The sequence below is a fragment of the Astatotilapia calliptera genome, chromosome 6 (assembly GCF_964374335.1).
Source record: "Astatotilapia calliptera chromosome 6, fAstCal68.1, whole genome shotgun sequence".
Classification (NCBI taxonomy): Eukaryota; Metazoa; Chordata; class Actinopteri; order Cichliformes; family Cichlidae; genus Astatotilapia; species Astatotilapia calliptera.
Genome location: NC_137427.1, coordinates 44,511,335 through 44,529,199, shown reverse-complemented (window position 1 = coordinate 44,529,199; position 17,865 = coordinate 44,511,335). Strand labels below are relative to the sequence as shown.

The 17,865-nt window shown below is 47.1% G+C and overlaps 1 protein-coding gene across 2 annotated transcripts; it reads right to left on the bottom strand.

Annotated features, from left to right (window-relative positions):
- Positions 1 to 263: 263 nt before the first annotated feature.
- Positions 264 to 17,752, bottom strand: kdm2aa (lysine (K)-specific demethylase 2Aa). 2 transcript variants are annotated; one of them, XM_080302558.1, is made up of 25 exons: positions 17,615 to 17,752; positions 14,173 to 14,311; positions 13,074 to 13,152; positions 12,943 to 12,989; positions 12,293 to 12,471; positions 12,066 to 12,172; positions 11,904 to 11,997; positions 11,583 to 11,736; positions 11,398 to 11,513; positions 11,201 to 11,327; positions 10,870 to 11,099; positions 10,707 to 10,784; positions 6,361 to 6,488; positions 6,027 to 6,150; positions 5,804 to 5,932; positions 5,367 to 5,450; positions 4,080 to 4,115; positions 3,894 to 3,999; positions 3,179 to 3,805; positions 2,942 to 3,095; positions 2,156 to 2,407; positions 1,907 to 2,070; positions 1,686 to 1,832; positions 1,116 to 1,334; positions 264 to 895 (listed from the first exon to the last, which is right to left on the bottom strand). In XM_080302558.1, the coding sequence occupies exons 1-25, from the start codon at positions 17,618 to 17,620 to the stop codon at positions 714 to 716; spliced, it is 3,708 nt and encodes a 1,235-aa protein (XP_080158684.1). In that variant the 5' UTR covers positions 17,621 to 17,752; the 3' UTR covers positions 264 to 713. The 2 variants fall into 2 exon arrangements, with proteins under 2 accessions (XP_080158684.1, XP_026027964.1); XM_026172179.2 differs by lacking the exon at positions 17,615 to 17,752 and adding an exon at positions 16,810 to 16,970.
- Positions 17,753 to 17,865: the final 113 nt, after the last annotated feature.

The window sequence follows — 17,865 nt, the reverse complement described above, 5'->3', positions numbered from 1 at the left end:
TAGTTCTTGGAAAGTCTGTTATCAGAACACCTCACCCTTTGAACCTGCAGTAGTCTTGACACACTGCAAACTCAGAAAACAGCCCAACTAATCAGATATGAAGCAGTGTCAGTGCATATGTGGGTGCCTGCTGGAGGCGCTGAGCTGGTGGCCACGCTGCAGCTCCCTGATACAATGTTTCCATGTGGGGCACAATTCATCAGATACACCGGCTGTTTCGGCACATCTGTAAACACAGTGCTTAACAAATGGGCACAGAAACGTGGACTCTTAAAGTTTTATATGCTACACTGTCATATATGAAACAAACAACATATGTACACAGGCAATCAGTGTTAAGACGCAGAAGAGCAAAACACTGACCACCAAGACTTTAACTTCCCAAGTCCCCTGAACAAAAACAGGGGTTCTACGTTAGGTGAACATTTTAGACATGAAGGAAACGCAAACGTAACAGAGCTTCGTATTCAGGCAGTAACTCGAGATTCAGGGAACAATCTGATCTCCTGGTGATAGTTTGGCAGCATTTGCAGATAACACGTTTCAAGCGTACAAGTGTTTCTTGTAGACCAGACTAACAGAAATGCTTGAACAATGACATCAGACGACACGGGGACTTGAAGGCAGCCTTTTTGGCAGCTTTAATGCTTCAGTCCAACGTCGGCAGCTTGTGTGATCATAAATAAAATGTTTGTGTTTAGTGTGTGCTCATGTTAATCCAGGCGCTGGATGAGTTTCTCCTCCATCATGCAGTAGACAGCTACGTGGAACAGGTCGGAGATGAAGGCGTCGCAGGCTCGTCTGCTGATGCCTTTACAGCCTCTGAGGTCGAGCAGGGTCAGAGAGGAGAGGCGCTTCAGATAGGACAGGCAGCCATCGGTCAGCTCATTGCAGCCTTCAAACACACACAGACACACATTTAATGTCTTCATATGATTTTCAGGCTTTGGATCAAGAAAGAAGAGCAGCTATGAACGACCACGTGTCATCATTAGTGGCCAACAGAAGTTGTTTCCTGCAGGAATCAAAGGGATGAGGGTCTGCCAATGGAACAGCAGCCTTCCTATACTCGGGTGTGTGAAAAAGCCAACAGTGATCAGTGTGTTTGTTCAAACCTGCCAGCGTGAGCTCGGTGAGGTTATTGCGTGTGTGAGTCCCAGCTGCTGCCAACAGGGCGACCGAGGAGTCTGTTAAATCCTTGCAGTGAGCCAGGTCCAGCCTCTCCAGCTGCGGCATGTGGCGCTGCAGGAGCCTCAGAGTGGACTCAGTGATGTCCAGACCGGACAGGCGGAGCGTCACCATGTTCCTCAGTCTGCTGCGGGATGACTCCAAACCTGCGCGCACACACACACACACAGCAGACTCTGGCTTGTATTCTGATCACACAGTATCCCACGAGCTGTACAGGTGTACTACTACTACTACTTTTGATTTGGTCACATGTGTCTGGAGGAAGGTTTCTGTGCTTCTTTAGATCTCTGCTGGTTACACCTGGAAACATTTTGTGCTTGATGAAACAAACCCAATCACAAGCTTTCAGCTGATCACAATCACACTAAAGAACATGTCCCGAGCTGCTCGGCAGTGCGGCCACTGAACTTCAAGCAGTGGCGGTGCAGCCCCTCCCAGTGCTTGGAGGAGGAGTGGGGTGAAACACAGCTCACTGAGCCCACCGTGCCACTGACCAGGCAGCGTGACGATCTCTTTAATCTGGGCGTCTGTGACGCCGTCGCACCAGCGCAGGTCTAGCAGCCGTAGATGGGGCAGAGTGGGAGAAACCATTGCCGACAGACAGGACCAGGGCAGACCAGTCACACTCAGCTCTCTCAGACCTGAACACAAACAAAGGTTTAGTAAGACTCTCCAGGACAGGAGACATTCGCTTTGGGACGCCGCGCGTTCGTACCTGGGAGTCTCGTTAGCAGGCAGTTCAGCTGTCTCTTGGCCATGGGCGTCCAGGAAAGGTCCAGAGAGGTGGGCTGTCGTTTGACAATGCCTGCGAGGGCCTGATTGCTGAGCGGGCTGCACCGACTCACATCCAAGTGGCTCCACAGACGTTTGTCACAGCTCCTGCATAGGGGAGGAAGCGGTGGTCGTTTCATAAGCAGCGCGGAGCTTTGCATGTACAGAACAAGGTGACGCGAGGGTAACGTACCACTTGTACCAGGCCTTACAGACAGTCATGCAGGCCAGCAGCTCAGCTCTGTTCAAGTATCTGAACACAGACACCCAGACCTCCTTCTCCCCGCCTCTCTCATTGCCCACATCCTTAAAGGAGAGCAGAGACGGCAACGATGGAGAAGACAGGGTGGAGGACGCAGGGTGAGCAGCAGCTTCCTCTTCCTCTGAAGAAGACGCGGAGCGAGTTCGAGCGCCTCTCTCACCACGGCTACCACGCAGGCGAGGCCTATGACAACACAGCACAGCGTAGTTCTTATGTGCGATACAATCACGCACATTTGACACGGGCAGGAAAAAGCTGAGTCACTCCGTTATGGACCGAGTCTGGTCATCTAATGTTCACCATACATCCAAACAGCCTCATCCCCAATAAGATCTCCACTCTGGCCTCTTTTCTGTGCTTTTATCCAGTGACTGTCGTTTAATATTTTAAACAGTGGACTGTGCAGAGCTGGCCAGCAGCAGACAGCCCAATCATGGTGAATGGACCGGTTCTTATACAGCGCTTTATACACCCATTCACACAAGCACTCATTCTAACTGCCTAACATTCACACACGTTCACACTCTGATGGATGCATCAGAGAGCAACATGGGGTTAGTATCCTGCCCAAGGTTATTTGGTGGAACCGCCAGCCTGCTCTGCCACATGAGCACAGCAGCTGACTGTCCCAGGACTGCTCAGAGGTATCGGACATCATTGAATCATGGATGGAACACCAACACGTGACACGAAAGCTCAATATGTGCTAAAGTCTACCTGCCGGGTCCTCGTGGGGTTATGCTGTCAGCCGCGGGGTCTGTGCACCTGAGCCGTGCAGGTTTGGACAGAGCGCCCTTTCTCTGAATAAAGCCCTGCTGCCCTGCAGCAGTCCTCGGGCCCATGGCTGCTTCCAGCTTTGGAACTATGGAGCCTGAGGCATGAAAAGAGCCTTCTGTTACTCATGCTGCGCCTGCAGATGTGAGCCAATCCTAAGCTGCTGTGCTGGTTTCTTACCACACTGTCTCTTGGCCTTGTTGGGGCGCTGTAGAGTCACCGTCAGGTAGGAGCCACTCAGCAGGTCATCGCTCAGATCAGACACCAGCAGGACCGGAGGTTCTGGGTCCGAATCCCAGCGGCCTTCCTCCTCCACCTCTTCCTCCTCATCATCCTCCAGAGTGTCCATCTCCTCCTCTTCAGGGTCAAACTGCCCCTCGCTGTCTACGTCTTCATCCTCATCATCATCGGTCCTGCGCCGTCTCCTGTGTCGACGATGCTGTTCTTTATCTCCGTCCTCGCTGTCCTCCTCTTCCTCATCATCATCATCATCGTCGTCGTCGTCCTCGTCGTCATCATCCTCGTCGTCATCGTCGTCCTCGTCAGATTCGTCAGACTCATCTCCTCTTCGCTGCATTCTGGAACCTCCGCGCAACCTGACCCCTCGTCCTCGGCGTCCAGCGTCCCTCATGCCAACCCCTCGCTTGAGCTTGAGGACAGAAGATGATCCCGGACTCACGAGCCCGGCTCTGCTGCCTCTGTGGGCCGAGCCTCCTCTCAGCAGGCCTCTCCTGTTAACGCCAAAGGCCCTCTTGGAAGAGTGAGTCCCACCCCGAGCGTGAAGTGCCATCTTTCTTCTCTGAGAGGCTGCACGTGGAAGAACAAAGAATCAACTCTGTTTTCTTGATGCTGTCGCTAACTGAATCGATGAAAACAGATTTTAACAGCCACAAACCTTCATCGTCATCGTCACTGACGGAGTCTTCTCCATCGCGGCTGTGGCGCTGGCGTCTGTAGATCTTAGCCATACGAGCGTCAAGCAGAGAGGAGGACTTCCTTTTCTGGACAGCGTGGGAGGAATAATCAAAGTGATGGGAGACATAACAAATGATCTTAGAGGAGGGATCTGAGGAACACTCACCAGTGGAAGGCTGTCACCTCGGTCACCTTTAGGCTGCTGCAAAGACAAAATGGATTCTTTCAGAGTAGAAACGACCAACAGCTCAACTCAAAATCTCGATCAAACACTGGAACAACACAAACATGGTTTTTTTAATCCCTTACAAACCCGTCCACACATCAGCATGCTTTTACATGGACCAATCAGTGCTCACGGTGTGCACACCATCAGACATGTACATGAAATCCTGTCACAGTCGGCATTTATCGAGCTGAGAGCGACCTCCACCACAACCACAGAATTAGCGCTGACGATCAGACACTCATTTTTGACTCAGTACCTATCTAGCTTCAGAGAAAGGCCATTTGTCACTGAACACAAGCGCAATGAGACGATGCAGAGGGTACTCGTGTTTGTTTACTGCTCTCCGATGCTGGGAGCAGCAGAATGATTAGCACGCTCGCAGGAAATGGTTCAAAATATCCATTTCCTGTTCACAGAACGTCAGTCAGTGCTGATTCAGCAGGTCCACAGAACACCAACAACCACGTTTGTATTTATATAAAACACCTCAGTGTGTCATAGGCTAATTATACAGACCCTCAGTATAACATATGTGTGCAGCCATAAACGGATATTTGCTGCTTTACAGCTGGAGTCAGGATGAGACCCTCACTGCGTCCCAGCACGGACACTAAGCCCGGGGCACTGACTCGCTGACATCCTTTAGACCAAGCTTTGTGTCTCTTCTCTTAAGAAAGAAAAAAAAAGATGGCAAAGAAAAAGGAGTGATGTAAGCGACAGACGGGTGGATTTATGCACAAACAGGCGGCACCTCTCACCAGTCTCGAGCTGATTGGCTGAGAAGGCAGAGGGGCCGCCACCAAGAGAAGTGACGCTGAGGAGGAAGAGCAGGAAGGAAGAGAAGGAGCAGGGAAGAAACCACAGCGGACAACCTCCCCGTCCTGATGGGGGCCCACAGGACCCCCTACGCTAGGAGAGGGCCCCGGACCCAGCCTGAGGACCAGGGGGCCGTGGGGACGGATACGCTGTTGGTGGCCAGCAGCCAGCGATTCATCACTGCCTGATGACTGTGACGGAATTAAATCAAAGTCAAAAATAAATAATAATAATGAAAAACAAACAGGAGACATAAGCCCATTAGATCTGTCACACTGTGTGTGTGTGTGTGTGTGTGTGTGTGTGTGTGTGTGTGTGTGTGTGTGTGTGTGTGTGTGTGTGTGCGCGTGCGTGCGTGCGTGTGTGCGCGCCCAGGCTGTAACAGTGGCTAATTAATGCATTGTGTACCTCTGGATCAGTGATGCCCTGCACACACTTCGGGCACTCCCAGCAGCTCGGGAGGTCTTTATTCACCACGCCTTCCCCCTGAACCTGCAGACAAACATGCAGACAGTTACTCATGCTAGCACACAGGACTGATGAGAAGAAAGACACAGTTGAGTCACAATCTAAGGCTACGTCCACACGTACACGGGTATTTTTGAAAACGGAAAATCTCCGTTTTCAAAAATACCCGTGTACGTGTGGACGTAGCCTCAATACAACCTGGAACCTTCATGTTTGTGCCTTCAGACATGCTGTCATAGTTACTAAGTTACGAAGTTACGGTCATAGTTACAAAGGATCCAGCTTCTATTTAAGATGTAGCGAGGCTACGAGCGCTGAACTGTCAACAACAAGACGAGCACATCCCACTGAGTTGCTATATGCTCCGTGTGTCGTACTGTGAGGCAGGCAGGGTGGACGATCTGGGCACAGTTGGAGCATTCCATCAGAGTGAGGGAGGGGTCTCCGGTCTCCTCCTGATTGGGCTCTTTGCAGATCTCACACACCGCAGACAGAGGCAGGCCCGGCTGGAAGAGACGGGTCGTCAAGTATCTCACACACGCATACATGTTGCTAATTACAAAGACAATGACTAATAAAAACAAGGACCGAGTTACTAACAGAGAGACACTGTCGTAGGACACAGGTCTGCTTTAACTTCCCTGGGCCTCCAAACTTCTTCATGTCTCTGCAGAAGTTGCAGTCTCCACACTCAGGTCTCATACAGGCTTCACAGCGTTTACACCTGCGCGCACACACACAAGGACAGAACAGGATGGCTTAAAACGAAGCACGGGGCTGTGGCACATAATGAAATCCAAACATGAAAATCATTTCACTGCACTGTAAATAGTTAAAACATTTGGTATGTTGTCTTAAATATGAAGAAAAACTGCATCGTGTTTTTATATGAACTGAAGTAACAAAAGGTTTGACACAGGTACGACTTCCTTACCTGACCCTGCGTCGTCTCAACACGGACATGGAAGACGCTGGTTTTTGAGGTCGTGGAGTGATGGGAGTGGAGGACAGTTTAGGGCGAGGTGGTGGTGGGGGAGGGGGAGGAGGTTGGTACCATGATGGCTGGAAGCATAAGAGAAAAACACTTTAATGTGTTGTCCTTGGGACATTTGTCTTCTAAAGAAATCTTTTGCTATCAAAAATGTGTTTTTCATTCATCAAATGGTCTGAAAATAACAGAAGTTATTCATTACTGTGCTATGCATGACTGGAATAAGTTTTAAGTAATTTCATTTATTTATGGGGTTTTTATAACACCTGTGGTCCTCGAGGACAAAAGTCCCCAAAGTACAAGGTGTTGCAAACAACCTACTGCTTTCAAACACCTTTGATCTTGGATCACTGATGTGTGGGCTCAAGCAAAGGTCACAACAACCACAACAACATTCAATTAAGTTTTATTTACACAGCGCCAAATCACAACAACAGTCACATCAAGGTGCTTCATATTGTAAGGTCGACCCTACAATAATACATACACACAAAGTAGCTCACAGGCCTCCACTGCTCTGGAGGCTTGTGAGCTACTTTTTTAAACCATGTTGTGCAAAGCAATGACCAGTAGGACAAAGCACATATTGTCCTCTAGTATAATGAGGAGGGAGAATCAATGTTCAGGAAGATCCAGGGTTAGAAGATATAGAAAATATTGTCAATATTTAGAGCACATGCTACCCTTTCTCTGAAAAAGCACATCAGCCACCTGCAGAAGTGGAAGAAGGCTATGAAGTGAAGAAAAGTGATGAAGAATCTGAACTATGTTCAAGTAGGTTCTCAGGCATCCAGGACATGGTAGTCTGAGGAGCTTGGAGAGAAAGTGACTGGGCTTCTTGAAGTTTCTTGAATTTTCAGAATGTGAAACTGAAATAGAAGATGTGTCAGAGGACTACACATCATCCATTTCAATTATGATGAAGACAAAGAATCAAGCAGGAAAGAGGAATCAGCTGAGACAGAGGAATATTTGCAGTAACGTGAGGAAACACTGATCTGGTCTTCTAACCTTCCCAGTGACAGACGATGCCTGACTCTCTCATGTGCCTCAGAGAAAGATGATCTACCACAGTCCAAGCACATGTGCCAGGTCCCATACTCCTTCAGTGGCTTTTCTACTCGAGTACTGAAAGCATTATACACAGTGTATTCTGCTTGTATTCTGCTTTTTAACGTTCACATGCCAATGGATGCATCAGAGACCAAGTTGGGGTTCAGTAACTTGCCCAAGGACACCTTGGTAAGAACTCCAGACTAGAGCACACAGAGATTGAACCAACAACCATCCAATTAGCAGATGACCTGCTCTACAGCCAACTCAATGATGAACAAGGAGGGACAACAAGAGAGGAAGAAAAATGGACCGAATGCAGCTGTAGGCATATGTGGGTGTGTTGATTCTTACTGCCGTGCATCCAGTAGAGTCGCTACGGCCAGTTTATGACATCCTGAGTCTGGTAGAGAAGTTTTCATGCTGACACAAGATTAATCATAGAAGCACAAAAAGGACATAATTTCTTGATAAAGACACAATAGATGATCGTCGTTCATGACACAAACGTGCTCCCATTTGAGGTGTATGATGTGTGTTGGTGTTGACTTGACTTGAAACACAAGTGGGTGTTCCTCCTGCTGTGATGTAAGATCCTGGTACTGATGTGACTGTATGAGCACCAAGTCCCCTTCAGAGGACTCTGTCCCCTCCAACAGAACATCCAAGTAAACCAGGGAACTTTGAGACAAAAACATGGGCAGCATGTGATGCAGGTCCAGCTGTACATGGAACATGCTCGTGTGCGATGGCAAACCGTCTGTCCTGCAGTCAGGACACGAGTTGTCCCTAACATTGCAGGTTTCCAAAAGAAAACAATCACCTGTAACAGCTTGTTTACTGTATATGCCCCTTGGCCTGCAACTGCAGAAAGAATGCTGTCCATGATGGGACCAGTGCAGAGGAATAAACCTGAGCTTCCTCCTGCACTTGGGTCAAATATGGACACGCCTTTGTCCTCATGAAAGTTTGCCTTCACTCAGACTCATGCCCTCCTACCATGGCAAAATATAGAAAACTGTCAGGCAATGAGTTGGAATAAAGATGAATAAAACCTTGAAACACAGAGATGGATGATATTTTATACTTGTTGCTTCAAAGCAAACGGGGTCATTTTTGAGCCCAGAGGACAACAGATGTGATTATGTGCTGCCAGTAAAAAACTTGTAGTTTAAAAACAGCTTTCTAAATTAACTTTGACATAAACCCGTCTGTGATCATCTGTTAAAGCAGCCGACTCTGGTTGTGAAACGATCCTCACGATTTCTGATGATTTAATTTATTTTTTACCCGAAAACAGAAAAAATTCATTTTTATGAGGTTTTTATCAGACTTACATTTGAAATGGAATAAAAGGAATTGTGTTTGAATTAAGTTTTAATTAAAAGTGTGGGAAAAACAAACTTCATATTAATTATGCATCAGTCAAACCAGATGGGGACATTGTTGTCCCCTGAGGACCACAGCTGTGTGGAAATCAGGAGGACATTATGAGGGACAGACGAGCTCTACAGAGGGTTGTGCGGTCAGCTGAGCGCACCATCCGCTCCGAGCTCCCTGACCTGCACTCAATCTACAGCAGGCGGTGCTGGACCAAGGCCAGGAAGATGGTGAAGGACCTCAGCCATCCCAACAACAGACTGTTCTCTCTGTTGAGGTCAGGAAAGCGATTCCGCTCCCTGAAGACCAACACAGAGAGACTGAGGAGGAGCTTCTTCCCGCAGGCGATACGGTCTCTCAATCACACCACCACACAGTACTGACCCACACATACAGTTCTTACACACACACTGGACTTTCTGGACTTTGGTTTTGCACAACACTGGTCACTATATTCTTCATTTCCAGTTAATACTTGTACAGCTGCTGTTATTGTGTATATATTTATTTATATTTATATTTCTTCATACATTCTTATATAGTTCTATATTGTGTATTTTGTTGTACAGTTATTTTATTTTCAACTTTAATTTATATATTTTATCTTATTCTTCCCAGTTAAATTTACCCTTCATTCTAATTTGTGTTGTACAGTTATTTCATTTTTAACCTTAATTTATATTTTATTCCTTCCTAGTTAAATTTACCCTTTTTAATTTTTCATATTTATTTCCTATCTTATTCATAGCCTTTTCCTTTTTTGTTCTCTTTAGGTCACGAGCAGTTGTCCAAGCATTTCACTACATATCGTACTGTGTATGACTGTGTACGTGACAAATAAAAATTTGAATTTGAATTTGAATGAGGGTTAATTATTTACACTAGAAAATGACTTTGATCACTTGGACTTGATGGATTGTTCAAAGTCAGTTACCAGCAGTCCAGCACACTGGGACAGACATTAGCAGTGGAAGCTGGTACGATGACACAGGAAGTATACATGCTGCCTTCAGAAGCCGCCACAGCGGACCATCAGCCCCCATCTCACCCTGTCCCAGCACCCCCTGCATGTCCTCCTTCACTACATCCATGAACCTCCTCTGAGGCCTTCCCGTTTCCCTCCTCCCTGCTGCTTCTCTTCTTATCAGAGCTTATGCACCATCAATCGCTAAAGGTCAGGACAGAACAAGTGTGCGAACGACTAAACATCTGGTAGTCATCCTACCCAGTCCCAGTTTGGCTGTATAAGGAAACACATTTACCTCCGGGTGACCCGGGTGACCCGGGTGACCCCCCCCCCCGTGAAGCATAAGAAAACAGATGGGGGAAAGAAAAAAAAAAAAAAGAGCTGAATATTGGCTTTATGTGCATGTTATCGTTATATAAATAATTTGTTGTTGTTGTGGTCCGTTTGCACGGCTGGTCACAGGGACTTTTACGACTGCTCGTAATGTCCGAACAAACATCTGGACGCTCGATTGACACACATCTTTGTGCGCACGCACGGTTAGCTCTGCTGGACAGACGAGACCAGAGTGGACGTGTTAGCACGTGTCCAAACTTGGTGCTGTGTATTATGACCACAGTCGGCACAAACAGCTCAGAGTGCAGAGCTGAGGATCTGCAATCAGTGTCTGTAACGCAGAGTTAAATGAACAGCACACACAGAAACTGTTATGTGTGTTAAAGGTTTAAAAACTACCGAGTCACGAGGCGTACTTCACAGGACTGTGGACAGGATCATAAACCTCCTTCATGTGACTCAGTCTCTCTCTGCACAGACGGAGTGCTCCACGGACCAGAGGCAGGGTTACCATGACAAGTGTGCAGTCTGTTGGTGAATAAAGACCGCTTACCCTCTTCGGCCACCTGACGATGGGCCGTCCTGTGTACGACATGCTGGGATTGTCATTAGCGTGCTCCTTCAGTAGTGCCTGCAGGACAGCAGAGACATGAGCGTGACAGAAAGAACCGCGAGGCTCACATGGAGCTCCACGACGACATACAGACGAGCGATACCTTGATGTGTGTGATGAGCGCCGGGGCGTTGTGTATCCCTGCTGGGACACACTTCTTGTTAGAGGGCAGAGCTTCCAGTTTACCCAGCAGGTTCCAGAGTCCCTCCAGTTCAAGGGGGGTCAGGTGGACCTTAAGTGGAAGCTTCTCAGAGTCTTCCTCACTGCCAACACCCTCCCCCTCAGTCTTCAGCTGCTCACTGACTGGATCTGAGCCACACAGATTCTTCAGACCTTCATGAAGGAAATAAGAAAGACTCAGAACTGACCAGTATGGCCCACACAACACGCATGTGTGTCCCCCAGTGGGCAGTGACTGCGGGCTGTGTACATACCAATGCCCAGGGAGTGTTTCTGAAACTCTGGGGTGAGGTAGGAGGTCTTCGTCAGGCTGAAGACGTAGCGTTCCAGCACGTACCAGCACATCTCATAGTAGAAGGGGTAACGAAACTTCGCTGGAACCTGCAGGAGGTAAAAAGATTAAAGTCTATTCACGTTCATTCAGCAGCTCATGCAGAGCCTGCTCACCTACCCGCGTTCTGTCCTCTATGCTACAGATGTTGAGCTGCATGGGGATGTTAAAGCTGTGCAAGAAGTTTCCTCCAAAGACCATCGAGTCCACCGGGGTGTAAACGGCATGAATCCAACCTGTAGCACACAGTGATTATAATACCACAGGACTGCTTCTGCAGGTAGTGAGTGCACGTCAGTGTGTACCTGAGGGTATGATGAAGGTGCAGCCCCGCTTCAGTTCAACCCTCTGGCAGTCAGACGCTCTGTCTCCCAAGAACACATCTCCTTGTTTCCCTGACAGTACCCAGTTCTCATAGAGCTCCAGGTTCTGAGGAGTCGGAGGAATCAGCCAAAACACCTGCAAACAAAAGTGTAATTCACTGTGCTCTGCTGTGGGACAAAACAGACACTTTCAGGAGGCCCCTCCCCTTCTAGCCTGTTCTTTATACTTGACAGGACTTATGCGTTGACCCGAAGCTGTAACGGGAAAGAGATCGTCTCTTAGCCGGCCCCTCGTGGCCTCACCTTGCTCCCTCTCAGTATGTGGTACCATACTGAAGTCCCACCGAAGTCGATGTGGAAGTCTGTGTAGCAGCCCTCAACACTCATCAGACAGTACCTGTGGAGACATCATCGTCATCACGGCTCACATCCTGCCGCCACACTTGCCTACAGCAGGACACTTACTTCTGTACTTTGGGGTACTGCATGTCATTGATAGAGTTAGTCGAGTCTCTCTGTCTCTCTTTCAGATGCCGAGGCCACATGTTGTCCACCCAGTCGATCAGATCGACCTACACGTGCAAACGTGAGACAAAATACAAACAGTGAGAAAAAACAAACAGATTAAAATCACTTTAAAGGTTTTTATTTCCTGTCAGCAGTTCCAGTCAAACAGGCCTGCAGGTACATACTGTGGCAGGCCTCTTGACCCAGTTCTCCAGTTTGGTGTGGCTGAACTCCAGGCTGATAACATTATAGAGCTTCTCTCTCTGACACGGGGGGGTCTCATAGTAACGTGTCCACTGGGCCATGGACATCTCGGTCCCCTTCTGAGTGCTCACATCCATCACATCTATCATGCGTCTGCTACCTGAGAGGGGAGCCTTCTGTTAGACACAGCGTGACACAAGAGGCTGCTCACAACAGCTGGGCGGATGTCGAGCTTCTCCAGAAACCTCACTGAGTGAGGAGCATCAAGACAACGTTCAAAGTAATGACTTTATTTATCATTTTGTCCTTAAGTTGATCAGCAGTGAGTGTTTCACATACAGGCTCATTGGCTGAAATGGCTCTATATGAATAAAATTCAGTTTGTGCTAATCTGAAGCTACCTGTACACCTATGGACATGATTCAGTTAGAAATCACCTCTAATTAGTATCACTGACAGTTATTTTCAACAATTAGGTTCAATTTCTTCTTTGTTTTTAATAGAAAACCCCGTATTTTAAATAAGTGTGTAATTACAGCATTTATTACCTAAATCACTGCGTTTGTACAGCGAGGCAAAGCCAGGACTGAAGCTGATGCTTAGTAGCAGTGTGTAACTGAACGAGCCTTACCGACAAACATCTTGACGTCATTGACGCTGAAGTCAGGATCTGGCATCCTGCAGAACCAGAGGACACAACATCATTACATCAGCTCAGTTTATAGACGTATTTAATAACACTGAAGTTACACAGGGGCCTACTTGATTCCCAGTCCATCAGGCTTCTCAAAAACGACGGGGTCCCTCAGACCACCTCTCTGAATGAATGCGTATGTAAAGTCTGCAGAGAAATATACAAGCGTCATTCAACACAGGACTATAATCCATAGGACAAGAAGTACTGTCCTATGGATAATTAGGACAGTACTGTTGTTTCTTATATTAGGCCAGCTTCCATCCTTCCACCAGATAAAACCTCCACAAACGCCAGATTGACACGAGTTTATTTCTACGCTCTGTGACTGGTGTGTTGGTTTCTTGGGATTTGCAGATTTCACGGGGAGGTGATGTCAGAGTGCATGCAGCTGACCTTTTACAGTCACATGTATGAGCACAGCTCATGACATCACAGTGAACACCGTGTGCACTGTCCAGGGTCCTGAAAGCACATCTTTGTGTGGCATCCTAATAAACTGGCATATCTCACTCTTCAAGCACGATCTCTCAAATTTCTGTGACACCACCTCAGTGCAGCAACGACTGCTGCTTTATAAGACATGTTTCTTCATTTAAATATTCCCTCGCTATAAGATTCTAAGAAGCAAAGAAAAAAGCGTCAGGCTCTGAAAAATAAAGCTCAGACGCAAAGACTCAAAGCTTAAACCCATATAAGAAACACAAAGACACTATACCTACGAATACAGTGTGTTTGTACACGTCCAGCCATCTCTCTCACACACACAACAATAAAAGTCATTTGGTTTGATTTGACAAGGGGAGTGGCCTAGTTTATATTGCGAGGATCGAACCAATCTGCAACAACAGGTATGTGGACGAGCCGAACAACGCACCTGGTAAGAGCTTAACAGTGCACAGACTCTGCAGACGGGATCGTTTCTGCCCAACTGCAGGGTCCCCTAGTATGAGCTGCTACGGGCAAAAATTATGGGTAGTGTCATCTGTAGCGCTTTTACCATGTGATACGACCTTGACCCAGTTAAATCAGCTGATGTCTACTGTCACACAAACGCTGAACGTAATATGTTGATGTGGGTGTGGCTGTTGGACTGCTGGACGGACAGAACCCAGGACACACTCCCTCCCTTTGGGAGAGAACGATGGAGACAGTGTTCACACCAACCTTTTCCATCCATGCGAAGCACTCGGTCAGAGCTGAACCTCTCACTGTTAACCTTCTCCTCCAGGTCAAACATCCTCCTCCCATCAATCTCCTCATCTGAGATGCCATCATCATGGTAACGCTGCTGGTTACGAGCACGCTAGAGAGGAGAACAGAGTAAGAGGGGTGGTAAAAGACAGAGGACTGAAGTGCTTTGGATGGACATTAACCCAAACTGGACAGTCCTTCTTATCAAACCAACCGCAAAAGAAAAAGTCCAAAGTGGCGCTTCACAGAGTGGCAGCTAAAAGGATAATAGGTAACCATTTCTACAGCCTCGTGCCAAATATCTGAAAACTAATTATGGTTCATGAGCATTAGGTTCTGTAGGGGAAGCTTCCCAGCACTTCCAAGTGTTCACTCACAGGGATCACCTCTGTCGTATCCTAGGCCTGACAGCAGCTACTGAGTACTGAATGGGTATAAATGAAATGGGCTTGAATGACAGTCCACGTTAGGGCCCACCTCAATTCTTTTTGACCAAGAAGATGAAAACGGCTTCATCGTGAAGCATCAGGAACTATAAAATCAGCACTTTAATAGATTCATTGTCCTCAAAACGATCCGACTTTGGGCCCGAGGCTGCAGCCTCCCACAGGAGACACCGAGAGGACACCAGCGCACCACGGGGCCGACACACGGAGACAAGTACACACAGAACTTAATCGGATTCACGTGCACAGGTGTGAACTCCAGCAAAGGGAGGAAGAGGCATGTGTGATCATCATCATCATGTTAGTCCAGGATCGAGACTGCAACTGATCATCACATTGTTGTGATTAGGGCTGTGCCATATCGTACCGTTCACGGGAATACCGGTGTAATGTTGGGCAATAATAAGAAAATGAAATATGGCGATAGAATATGGGTAAAACGCGCATGCGCAGTGCCTTTGTTTACATACGCACATGGAGGAACAATCATGGCAGCGACGGAGAACGACAAGAGCGAAAGTGGATCGTTGAATGAAACGAACCAGAACTGGTTTGTAAAAATGCTGCAGCTTCAGTGGTGTGGAACTGGTTTAGCTTTCGTCCGTCAGATACACAACAAAGCACTGTTTTTGGTAGCGCATGCTAGCGGGCCGTCGTTATTACCGAACACGGCGCTCAAGAATCTATCAAAGTACGACTTTGCTGAACTATGAAGCCGCACCACTGGATGGATTGTCTTGCTGACAGATTGGTTAAACTGTCAGCAACGAATTTGCACTGTTACATTTTTATACAACTTTAATGTGCATACAAACAAACAAACAGCTGCTTGTTTAAGTGAAAATACATTGATTTTTTTTGCACTAATAAAGTTGAGATGTAAAGTATTTTGTCTCGTGTCAATTATATCGTCAGTTATTTTGTTATCGCAAATGTTTAAATATATATGGTGATAAGTATTTTGGCCATATTGCCCTGCCCCAGTTGTGATGTATAGTTGTTTATAGCAGAGTCTTCTGGAGCAAACCACGAGCTCTAAGTGTTAATAAACAAGTTATCAACATAAATTAACAGCCAACTTATTTCACTCATGCTGGTTTGCTAGTGTTACTCTTTTTAAGCACCTGCTGACTTCTTTTATAATGCTAACTGAAAGCTCAGGCGACGTCATTGGCTGGCTGCAACATTTATCCTGGCCCTGCATCATTATTTTGATGATGTCAAACAGATACTTGGGGTACAGACTGATAACACACGTACACTGAACCCGCGTGTGAAACGTGCGTCCATCACAGTCTTCATGTTCCTCAGGACTCTTACCTTATTAGGTCCTTTTTAAAGAAAATAAACCTGGAGTTGAAAATGATGGGGAAAGGCGCTGGGTGCCATCTTATCCTAACCCCTCATACTAACATACACACACTCTTCATTAACTGATGCCTCAGGCACAGATTCATTAGTACTTTTGGCTGTTGGTCATTATAAGTCATTCAGCATTTTCCTTTGTATAATGTACAAGTACTAAAAGGTTAACTATAGAGTTTCCCTCAATTACCTCCTTATTAGCTGCATTTTCACAGTAAATAACAAAGTTCTGTATATGAATTTGCCTACGATTTCAAAACACTTCTAAGGAACATGAACAGTAAGTCTGCAGGTACACAAAACTGCAAGCAGCAGGCGTGTCTGTTTACTCACAAACAGACACACTTGAGAAAAAAATTTGGACATGAAAGCAAAGTGCTGGTTATCACCACTCCACACCTGCCCGGTAGCAACTGCCATGTGTTGGCCAGAGAGAGGACCACTGTGTTTATTTGGTAGATCAATGAAAGGACTCAGTTACTTGAGAGGGAGTTGCCCACAGCTCTCTTCAGTTTGACACCCTGCTCTACAGCATATCTTCCAACAATACCACCCGCTGTGCTTCACCCTCACGGACCCGGCGCATACTGTGATGCAGCTTTGTCAGATATGGTACTGCACAAGACGCACGTGAACCTGAAGCTCAGAGATAAAGTTGCAGTGATATGACCGAAGGCAGACACTGAGCGTTGAGACTGCTCTGCGTCCCTGCATCCTGCAGTGGTCTCCCGCTGTAACAGAAAACAGGGCTCAGGCTGAGGTAGCAGAACCAGCGTGTTGGAATCTGCCCGACACTTACCAGTCTTTTGCTGCAGCGCGGTTTGGAATCATCCATTTTCATTCATGGAACCAAAGGCGGGTCCGGAGTGCCACTACAGACACCAGTGGGCAGCGATGGTCCCACAGGAGCCGTCACTGTGCTGTCCTGGCAGGGCTCGCTGCCTACCTCTAATTCACCGACTTCTTACAATTTAGTCGCATACAGAGCCGGACTCGCTGGCGTTTAGAAAATCCGACAGGACGGTTTAATGTTCGAGCTTCTTTATCTGGTTTTTAACAGCCTCTCTAGCTTACGTAGCTGCCCTGTCACTACCCTACAGAGACAAAACGACATGACTCCGGAACGGCTATCAACATTTAAAAAAACAACAAGAAGCTGGCACTATTACTTGCTTTAGTCCTAGCATGGTAATAAAGTTAGTTCCTTCTCCGAACAGCCGCCATTTTCACTATACCCCGCCCACAAACGGACACTGGACCATTCACACTCATGCCCACGACCCTTTCATTGGACTACAGCTGTGCCACTCACGCGAAAGAGCTGTAATTTCTGATTGGATATGGCCAGCCAATCAACATATAAAGAAATTGGGAAGCAACCAATAACAGCACACTTCCAAAACAAGCTCACATCTAATTGGTTGATATAGTCAAAACAGGTCGACTAGTGGACAAACGCGTAATCAGTCATAAGAACTAGCCAATCGCGCTAACAGTTATCGTGCTAACAGTTATCACAATAACCACCGTCTATCACTCAATACAACTAGTCATTACTTTCAAATAACACGATTACACAAAAATAATGCGTTTTAAATGCCTACCCCCATCGCAGCGGAGATCCGTCCACTTACAAACACCCGCCGTAATCGGAGACGTATTACGCCCTCTGTGGCCTGTTTTCTTCTCTCAGAGGCACACGGCGGACGGACACGTTTTGTAGCCTTCAACCCAACAAGGAAGTGCCCGCCGCCCCATAAATGGAAGTGCACTTTGAACAGCTTACTGTTGATTGGCTGGAGAATGTTGCGTAGCGCTCGTGATTGGTGGCAGGGACTGTTTGTCAAACGCGTAC